Source organism: Sinocyclocheilus anshuiensis, unplaced genomic scaffold (assembly GCF_001515605.1).
Source record: "Sinocyclocheilus anshuiensis isolate Anshui unplaced genomic scaffold, SAMN03320099.WGS_v1.1 scaffold220, whole genome shotgun sequence".
Taxonomy (NCBI): domain Eukaryota; kingdom Metazoa; phylum Chordata; class Actinopteri; order Cypriniformes; family Cyprinidae; genus Sinocyclocheilus; species Sinocyclocheilus anshuiensis.
Genome location: NW_015554086.1, coordinates 776,572 through 786,951, shown reverse-complemented (window position 1 = coordinate 786,951; position 10,380 = coordinate 776,572). Strand labels below are relative to the sequence as shown.

The following is a 10,380-nucleotide window of genomic DNA, read 5'->3' as shown; positions in this document are numbered from 1 at the left end:
AATCAGGGTTGGGTGCTGTAGGAAGTCTCATGATGAAGAAGCGGCTGGGCTTCATTTGTTATGACAGATGCATCTTTGGCACACAGCTCGATTTCTGTGAAGGAGAGATAATTCATATCTGCCATCTGAAGACACACAAAAAGAGAAAAAGAGACATTTATTATAATTGGCAATGACACCTAAATACATATTCTCTTATATCAGATTATATATAATCTGATACAATAATCTTAAAATTACACTTCAAACTGTCACTCTGCTGTTTTAAGAGAGATGTGCTGACCTGTCATTTTTTATTTCCTTCATAAACAGAAACCTTTACTGGAAAACTAGTAGGCCTACATGTGAATAAATTGAGGACAAAATATGATTATTATGAAAATTAGTTTTTATGAAAAGTGCAAATTAGATTTTTCCAGGAGGATGGCTAGTTGCATAAACATAGCCACTATGTTGAAGTTCACCCTGTGACTCACCCTCAAGACATTCACAATGTAGATGAGTTTGTTTCTTCATCGTAACAGATTTTGAGAATTTTGTCACTACTTTACAGTGAATGGATCCCATTAGAATGAGCATATAAAACAGCTGCTAAAGTAGCTGACTTCACTACTTCAGTCCATCAATTAATGCCTTGTGAAGCGAAAAGTTGTGCTTTTAATAAACAAATCTATCATTAAGATGTTTAAAATACAAGTCCTCTATTCATAATACTACTTTAATCAGTTCTCGCATCTGAATCAGAAGAGATCTTGAAGATTGTGATTTGCAGATCAAGCATCATTTATTAGCAAAAACAGTCCAAAACCAACACTATTTTGATGGATTTTGATGTGAGAGGACAACAGAGATTAAAGTTTTCACTGGAGGAAACATTATTATAGATTATGGACTTGTATTTTGTCCAAAACTTATGGTTTTAATTTAATACATCTTAATGATGCATTTGATTTCTTATAAATGTGTAACTTTTCAATTCACAAGACATCAAATAGAGCCATGTTGTGGATTATTGTGTTTTTATCAGCTGTTTGAATTCTCATTCTGATGGCACTTTTTCACTACAGTGGATCCACTGTTGAGCAAGTGATATAATGCTAAATTGCTCCAAATCTGTTCCGATCTGTTCCCAATCTTGGATGGCCTGAGGGTGAGCAAAAGGTTCAGGAAATTTTTATTTTTGGGTGAACTATTCCTTTAAGACTGTGTCTTAAAGGGGTCATATGATGCGATTAAAATTTTTCCTCTTTCAACTCTTTGGAGTGTTACAAGCTCTTGGTGCATAAAGAAGAATGGACACGACTAGAAATCAGTGGTTAAGTTGTATTTACAACACTGTTCCAGAACACTTCAACCCAAATATTCAGATGTGTGCAGCACATTTTATGGAGGACCATTTCCTGATCCTGGTAGAGTAGACTACAATGCCGGCTGTTCTGACTCAGTATTTTTTTATATTTAAAAACAGTAAGTATTTTTTTATATTTAAAGAGTTTTTATATTTTATATTTTTTATATTTAAAACAAGTTTTTTGGGCAGTGTAGAGTAGGGCTTGTTGTTTGTCATTTCTCCGATCACAGATGCAGACATGGTTTTATGTTTACGCGGCGTGATGCAACGCAACGCGTAAAAAGACAGTATAAGTCATTATAATCCATAATCATGTCCGCACTGGATGCAACAAATGCCTCGTTTATAATTGGTTTTCATGTTCCGGCCTGACAGCGCATCACAGTATGGTGAGGGGCTTAATAACATTTCCGTCACACGCTTGAGGTATTCGGCCAATCATAACGCACTGGGTAGCTGGCCAATAACAGCACACCTTGCTTTTCAGAAAGATGAGCTTTGTAAAAATCGATGTAATCACAAAGGCGGGTCATAGAGGAGAAACAATAATGTACAGTATGTGGAAAATAATGTGTTTTTTGAACCTTAAACCGCATAAACACATTTCATTACACCAAATACACAAAATAATGTTATTTTTAGCAACATCATATGACCCCTTTAAGAATTATAGTCTGACCAACTAGCAATAAGTCAATTTGGCTCGATATTCTGTTAAAGCTTCAGTCCGTAACTTTTTTGTGTTCAAAATTTACAAAATGTATATAATAATCGAGTACACCATGAATCCATTTTCCAAACCGTGTCTTTGGCTTGTCCTTAATCACTACGGTACACCTATAATAAGTGTTTATATGCGGATTATTTTAGACTGGTTCGGGTAGGTACCGCTGCGGAGTAGCCCAGTACCTGCGTGATTCGCCATAGACATAAACAGAGAAGTAGCTCCAGCTACAATGTTCTTCCGCAAAACGCACGCAGTTCTGTTTATTAACCACTAGAGCGCCAAAAGTTACGGACCGCAGCTTTAAATGTAATATTCCAACACTTATTTCAGCAAATTAGGATAAGGTAATAAAAAACACTATTAAAAACTATTTCATCTATCTTTTAAGACTACATTGAATCATCCTAGGGGACAGAAATGGTTTCATAACTGCATCACCTCTAATAAAGTACTTAACTCATAACTTCACAACCACCAACTTCACAAGAAAGAAACACTGACTCATTGCTTGAATAACAATGTTAGAGAATACAGATTAACAAAAATAATCCTCTAACAATGGTTGTTTCATTAAATAGCCTACTTTCTGGTCTATGTCAACCTCTAGTGGACAAACCTGTATGTTACACTTAAAAGCAGTTCCACAAAATGCTTAAATACATAATAAGCAAGTTCACATTATTGTATGTTCTTGTTCTCTTTTCTGATCTGAATCACTCACCAGAGCCTTAGACATGAGGGATTGCTGCCGTGGACGACACACTGACACAGAGATGAATATGAGAGTAGCAACTATCACTGCAGCACAGGGCAAAATGAAGATGAGACTCACAGCTAGTGGGAAAGCATATATACACGTGAAAAAGAGCAAACAAAGATTAGTGGGAAATGGCACTGCATAACCATGTCACAGCCTAATATTTGATGTGATATTTCTTTTACTGTACATAAGCAGGAGCACTTGTGCTTTTAGGGGGCACACATTTATCTTAACCAATTTTCTGGATTATTGGAAGTAATTTTGCAAGGTGATGTATCACTATTCAATCACATAGCCTAGGTCTAAGTTAAAAATATTAAGTTAATTTGATTGACAAGTAGGCTTATCTTTATGGCAACACACATTTGGAGTAATTTCTTTTGCTCAGAGTTTAAAGGGTATTGCATAATAAATAACTCTTTTCATCACTACCACCACAGGACAAACCGCACATTACATTTCCGAGCAACACGCCGTGGCATTGTTTAGTTCCTGTATGAATCAGTATTTTGAACAAATCTGTTGAATAATGATTCAATGAGTTGCTCATTAAGACAGTCACTTGTCACCACCTATACGGGATTAACGAAGTAGTATAAAAGACACTAAAGAAAAACACATAAAACTAACACAGTCTGTCTAAAACGTGAAAAGACCCAGTGCTGTTGGACTGTCTCCACACTTCTGGAATGCTGCTTGACCAATCAAATTTGAGGACTGGAACTAGCATGTTGTATGAAGGAGTTTATGTTGTTTCTAATGGTTTTTTGTTTTTTTTTGCAACCTGTGAGAAGCCATAATGTTTCTTGAAAATCTAGATGTCAAAATGCTATATTGTTGGGTAATTCAGACTTCTCTGCTGAGGCTGAATGAATCATGAATGAACAATCAGTGGCCTAAAGCTATACCATAATGCTTTTTTAATCCAAATGGTGTTCAGGCAAAATATCCTGATGCAAGCAGTGATTTTTAATGGTCATGTTCATTTACATGGATAATCTTTCCATGCATCACTACATATGTCCCCATACATATGTCCACATTCACTTGTATCACTTTCATTGAATGCAAAGGAACAGCTTTTGGAATTATGCTAAATATCACATTTTGCATTCCACAAAAGAAATGTCATTGGAACAACATGACAGTGAGTACATGATGACATAATTTTCATTTTTTGTGCCATTTTAGGTTCCAATTAACATGAAGAATATGATACTTTATAGGCTAAACAAGGATTTCCACTAATACAGGAAACACTTCAAAGTTACTCTTCCAGTGGACTGAAGAAAGATAAATAGTTTGAGATAAAGTATTATACTTACGGCTACTCTGCACATAGATGTTGTAGGATGTCTGGAGGTTGCTGATATTGTTTCTCACACTCAGGTCTAAGCAATGTGGTCCTACTGATCTGAAGGTGTAGTTCAGATTGAATATGTTCCCGTAGAGCCTGACTAAATTGCAGGAAATTGGACTGGGTGTGTAGCATTCAGACAAAACTCTCCAGCACAGCCAAACCGGTGGACTACACACATCACATGCAATAGAAAAATAATAAAAAGTCAAGTCTATTGACTTTTTACAGGATGCTGGAGAATAAAAGACTATATGATAAAAATAATAGACCTCCAAAGTCCCAAATATTTTTTTTACTTTCTTGAAATGCATTTACCTTCCTCCAACATGAAAGGACAGACTGCTGCTCTGGTCGACGTTATAAATTAAAGGGCCTCTCAATTCAATGGTCTTTGTGGCATCTACAAAACAAAAGAATCTTTGACATGTTAACACCACTGGTACTAGCTATAAAGAGTCAGTTAAGAGAGATAATGATTCTGCACCCACCTAACACAGTCAAATCTACAGAGTACAGGCCAGTCAATCTGGAATTTTGGGGTGTATTGGCTTCAATGCTCAGTTGAAATGTGTAGTTCCCTGAGGAATTGTAGTGACATTTCACAAAAGGCTCTGGGCCTTTATGCACTTCCCTAAAAAAAACAATGTCAACTGTAAAGAAAAGCTTTTTAAAGATAAACATTTAGTTGATTGAAATTGATGTATTTATTCGCATAACAATCACCCATTGCCTAAGTCCCATGTGTATGTGAAAGTGACAGAGTGCAGGGTATGTCTCGGGTCAAAGTGCTCAAATGAAACCAGGGTGGGTATGTAAGATGCCAACTTCCCTCTATCCCGCAAGTATGTTAAATTATCTTCCATTTGACGGAAAATAATCCTTCCTTTGACATTTCCTATAGTGAAATAGAAACAATGTAACCACTAAGTAACCAACCAAGTCAAAAGACAAAAGAGGACTAGACAGTTTACCAGATAACTGATGGGATAACTCGTCGGGTATCCCAAAAGTAAGAGAGGAAATCAGTGAGAGAACTAGAACACTCCAGATCCTGATGGAAATCAGTTTGCAGCTTGAAATATAAACATTCAACATGAATATAAAAGCGGAAGACTAAACGATTAGTCATAATAGAAAAACATGTCTATATCTATTAATTAGAACTATACATACCCGTTAATGTGGACTCGTCCGAATTTATTTCTAAATGTGTACAGACGACAGCTTGTGACTTGTGAAAGTATGACTGAGTCAAGCTTGAATGTCTTTCATGCTGTTTTGTAAAGGCTTGAACTCATAACCACGTGTTGAATCCTTATGCTCATCTGAATAATGATGTGTGCTGTGATGCCGAAGAAAACATAATTAATGCAGAAACATGACTAATTCACAAGCTCATTCCTTTACAGATTTCTGGATAGATTTTAGAGGATGCAAAAGTCTCTACATATTATTCCCAAGCTTATAAAATACGTGGACTAGTGCTAGTAGTCACACTTTTTGCTACAGTACAAAACAACAAAACAAACGGCCACAAAGTGGCGCTTTAATGTAAAGCGTGAAATGTTTCTCAGCTGAATAATCTACCTCATGATTTTGATATCAATCTTCGATATACACATCACTCTCACTATCATGCTAGGCTACCAGTTTCAGTCCACAAGTGCACAAAATGATCTTATAATTACTCAGAGAGAAATGGACATTTACATTATTTTCAATATTTTTCAAGCCGAAAACAGTCTGCATGTAGCCTACGTTAAACAACTTGACTTTATTATAGTGTGTAACATAATAACGGTATATTTCTTTCTTTTCTTTTTCGCTTTTGACAATGAATTGGCTAACAAAATAAAAATAAATTAAATTCAAGACCATTGTTTTATTTACTGTCATAAGATAAAAAAAATTTTTTTTTTAGTGTAAGGGCAATTAACATATATTCACAGTGCAGAATACACCAGGTTCAACCCAGATATCTTTAACAATATAACAACAAATAGTTTTTAATCATCATTACACTAAACTAAAAAATATATGACAGTGCAGGGGAAACATAATAAAAGAGAAGAGAAAGAAATGGCTTAATATCTGTTTGGCCGTAGAAAGCTGTGACGTCACGGATTCCACCTTTCCAAGTGTGGCATGAGGTCGCGCGGAAAGGTTTCCTCCTTCAGTGCATCAGTGCAGTATCGTGTTCTTCTCGAGAGCGCTAGAGCGCTCGGTTCTCTGACGCTTCGCACACGTTAACAGGTGGGACGAAAACACTGCTTTACGATTTGAACGGGGAAAGTTGCATTGTCACCAAGGACGTTTGGAGAATACCTGCAAAAATGTCTCGAACCCCGGAGGACGTGAACAAACTCACCGAGAGCACATACAAGGTAATGTAGGTTTAAACGGCGTTTATCTTCTTGGTCATTGACTAAGCCAACCGCGTGTGTAGGCTATGTATATAATTTGTCATTGACAAATTAAGCCCAGTACATGCAGACTCGTGAAAGTTGTGTTGGTTTGTTTAATAATTACGTGTTATTTTATGGCACTCGTACGTTTTGTCATTAAGGTGCCTGTAAGTTGTGCAATAGAGGCATGAGTGCATTTTAAAGTGCTTCAGTTGGGTTTGTGGGTTGAGTTAAGGAACCAGTTTGTGCTGAACTGTTTCTGTTATTGCATACCTGTTCATTGTTTTGCCAAGGGTGTGTTCTTGGGAACTAGCCGAGGAACTGCCCAGAATTACATTACAGAAGGGCATTTCAATAGAGACACAAAGGGCCACAGGACTTTGATGTCATAGGCAATATAATTAGAATTATAAGTCAATGATTAAGCAAGGGTATTTTTAGCTACAGTAGAGGTATTTTTAGAAAGTGTGTTGTACATTTTTTTGCATGGACAATAAAATGTGATTTACCTATAATGGGGAAATATGTGCACTTTTAAAATGTAGAAACAGGGACAGTTCAAAAATTAAAATGATGTCATCATTTACTTATCATCATATTTCCAAAGCTGGAGGATATTTTGAAGAATGTTTTACGTGTTGTCCATTCAGTGGAAGTCGATGGGGTCCAAAACAACATTGGATACCACTGACTTGATTGTATAGACAAAAAACTAAAGCATCATAGAAAATATCTTCCCTGGGGTAGGCGCATTAATCTGAGTCAGTTTCGAAGTTTCATTCAGCAGCAGTAAGCTGCTCTCCCTGTAACTTAGAATTATGAGCTTTGTTTCCTGCTCTTCCAGAATGTGGTGGAACAGTTTAACCCAGGACTGCGGAATCTGGTTAACCTTGGGAAGAGCTACGAGAAAGCAGTGACGGGTAATCAAATCAGTTCATTTACAAAAGAATAAATATACATAACCCTACATTGTTGCATAAAATATCCCATAAAAGCTCAATAAACCTAAAACTCTGACAAAAAAAAGAACAATATTTCTCTCAAAATATCTGGAATACAGGCAGTCTGGCTACCAGTTCCTGTTAATCAATATTAGTTATTCACTCTCTCATAGCAATGACCTTTGCTGGAAAGGCATATTTCGATGCAGTCTCAAAGATTGGGGAAAATGCTGCCGTATCGCCTGTTTCTAGGGAGCTGGGTGAGTATTACTCTCTAAACCATTGCCCAGAGGTCCTAATCTGGCCTTCGCTGATATAGATGTGCTCTGTGCAAAGCGTGGCTTAACATTTCCTAGCAGATGATTCATTGTACACAACATGTCTTGGAATATGCTGTGCCAGTTATTTCCTCATTTTCTCAAATAGAGTTCCACATTTGCATCTGCTTAAAGCCCCAGACAGGTTTGGTTCTTGTTGACTTTTTGTGACTCAGCATCAGTTTGATTCATATCGTCTGGAAATAATGACCATGCTTTACTGTGATTTATAAACCGCCATCTGTTTCATGGCAACATTTCATACTCGCCACCGCAGATCCGGTGAAAGAAAATTATACCTTTTTTTTTGTGCGAATTACAAAGATTAATGGCTTTGTCTTCACATTAATCTGTTAATTTACCTAAAAGTGGTACACATCGTTCTTAGTACAAATACATTTTACTTACTGTAATTGAGCTTTTGCTTTCCAGTGAAGTGTTCTTTTGTGATTTACTGAGCTTCACTGGCTTTATCGTTCCTAGTTTTTCCTGGAATCCCTTTCAGGCAGCTCAAACGACCACCAGACAGTGTGGATTGATTCTCTCACATGTTTTGCACAGACCGCCAGCAAACACACAAAGTAAACAGTGACTCTGTGAGACTTTGTCTACAAAACTTTCCACCTCTGATCCCATTGAGAAAAGCATCACAGCTCGAATGTTCCAGTGGAACATGCAAATTCAAAGTGCTTGCCATCGATATTCACATTTAGTTTAGTCATAAGACCATGCATTATATCACCATCTTATGCTGTACCTTTCTAATGCTGTAGTGATTACTGGTGCAAACCTTATCTGCAAATTTTCATAATGACCTCTAAGAGTATTATGACAACGTATTCCGTATATAAGGAATGCATAGCTTATGATTGCTTGTGACACTTGATTGACACAAGGTCTTGATTAAGTGAGCATTGTGTCAACATCAACACACCTGAAAGAAAGTTCTGGGAGAGTTACAAATAAATGTTGGTTAACACAATTTGAACTTAGTAGTAATTAATATGAACTGCAGACTGCATGTCTGGGCCAAATGTCTCATCAAATGATACTACATAATGAATTACCATTGTAACTCTCCATTTAGTTCTTAAAGTGATTTCTCTAGGGACTTTAAACATTCAGTCGGAGATGTATGACTGGAATGTAAGAAGTGCTCAGTTTAGTCACCACCCTTTTTCCTTTGCTGACACGCTCTTCTAAAATTAAGACCATGAACATTCACATGTACGTGTACTTTTGTTATTTTAACGAAACAAGTTCCTTAATGTCAAGGTGTTTGACATCTTATGGTGGAATTGCTTTTGACAGACATATCTTACAGCACAAACAGCAACCAGAATGTGGTTGGTAGAAACATGGCGAATTTCTCAGAGACTTGTTTGGTTTAGGTGCTTGATGATGTGAAGTGAACAATGTCCTTTGGTGGGAATGTGGCTGTTTATCATCCCATTAGAGCATTTTACAGGTGATTTTTTTTTGTTTTGTTGTTGAGATATTTACTGTGGTTGGCAGTAGAGCACCGCTGACACACATTAATGCTTTTTAAACTCCTTCAGCCTTCTCAGCAATCATTAAGGCAATAAATCAGTGTATAGATTTTTTTTTCCTCAAATAATTGTATTACTCTTTCCTTGTTATTTATAGTTTTCACTGAATGACTCTAAGTAGTTTTCATCTAAACCCTAGGAAAGCACTTTGACATTAGAAGACAACAACCACAACCAGTTGCCCATAAAGTAGATGTTAATTAAAGTTGCGATGTAAAAAATAGCGATAGATCTTTTCTTTCATACTATTGGTCTTGGTTCAGTCTACCAGTTGTTAATTGAACCAATTACAAGTTAAAAAAGAAAAAAGAAACATAAGCATGGATGAATCATTCGCAATGAGATCTAACATAAATTTAGAAAATAGATAGGGTAAGTTTCCTCGTGTTAAAAGCACAAGACCCAAATATTACCAGGTAATGCATTTGAAATGGTAACATTTGTTAAACTTTATTCGTAGAATGTGTGAATGTGTTGAATTTAAAGCCAACATAAAATCAAAATTGACCTTATTTATTTTATTAATGCATAAAACTGCTCTTATTGTGGTCAAATCATCAGTGCACATGATTTCATAGAAAAACAAATCCTTGAACTTGTAGTCTTAAAGCAAAATGTTATTATTTGCTATTCCAGTTTGAAACAACTTTTCTTTTCTGCTGATGTCACTTTGCTTGTGTAGGTTTTTGGGTAATGTTAAAGGGGTCATAGGATGCTACATGCACATTTACAAGTTGTTTCTTAGACCCACCCTGAGTGAGCTGTCATCAGTCCGCCATTGTTTCACCGCCGGAGCTGATGTAGACAAGAATGACTCCTAAGCGATTGAGGTGTTCTGTTGTTGGATGCAATAATGAATATAGCAGTCGTCATTTACTCCCACTGAGTAATCTGAGCCGCTGAACTCGCAGTGGATTACATTGTTTCTGAAGGGAATGCGCCCCCGATCTACATAAATGCGTCTATGTT

At 36.6% G+C, this 10,380-nt stretch overlaps 2 protein-coding genes across 6 annotated transcripts in view; one reads left to right on the top strand and one right to left on the bottom strand.

The window, feature by feature from the left end:
- On the bottom strand, nt 1-5,835 carry LOC107669166 (transmembrane protein 130-like). Its single transcript, XM_016461295.1, has 8 exons — nt 5,786-5,835; nt 5,170-5,249; nt 4,922-5,093; nt 4,687-4,829; nt 4,514-4,598; nt 4,164-4,366; nt 2,796-2,912; nt 1-118 (listed from the first exon to the last, which is right to left on the bottom strand). Exons 1-8 carry the CDS (start codon nt 5,833-5,835, stop codon nt 3-5), a joined length of 966 nt encoding a protein of 321 aa, XP_016316781.1. The 3' UTR covers nt 1-2.
- Nucleotides 5,836-6,325: 490 nt separating this feature from the next.
- The window catches only part of LOC107669227 (brain-specific angiogenesis inhibitor 1-associated protein 2-like protein 1), a 22,102-nt gene continuing 18,047 nt past the window's right edge, over nt 6,326-10,380 (top strand). For 3 of the 5 annotated variants that reach the window (XM_016461390.1, XM_016461389.1, XM_016461387.1), the window contains exons 1-3: nt 6,326-6,582; nt 7,448-7,523; nt 7,718-7,804. In XM_016461390.1, the coding sequence (XP_016316876.1) occupies nt 6,532-6,582; nt 7,448-7,523; nt 7,718-7,804 (214 nt within the window). In that variant the 5' untranslated portion in view covers nt 6,326-6,531. The remainder of the gene's footprint in view (nt 6,583-7,447; nt 7,524-7,717; nt 7,805-10,380) is intronic. The other 2 variants (XM_016461388.1, XM_016461391.1) reach the window with 2 other exon arrangements.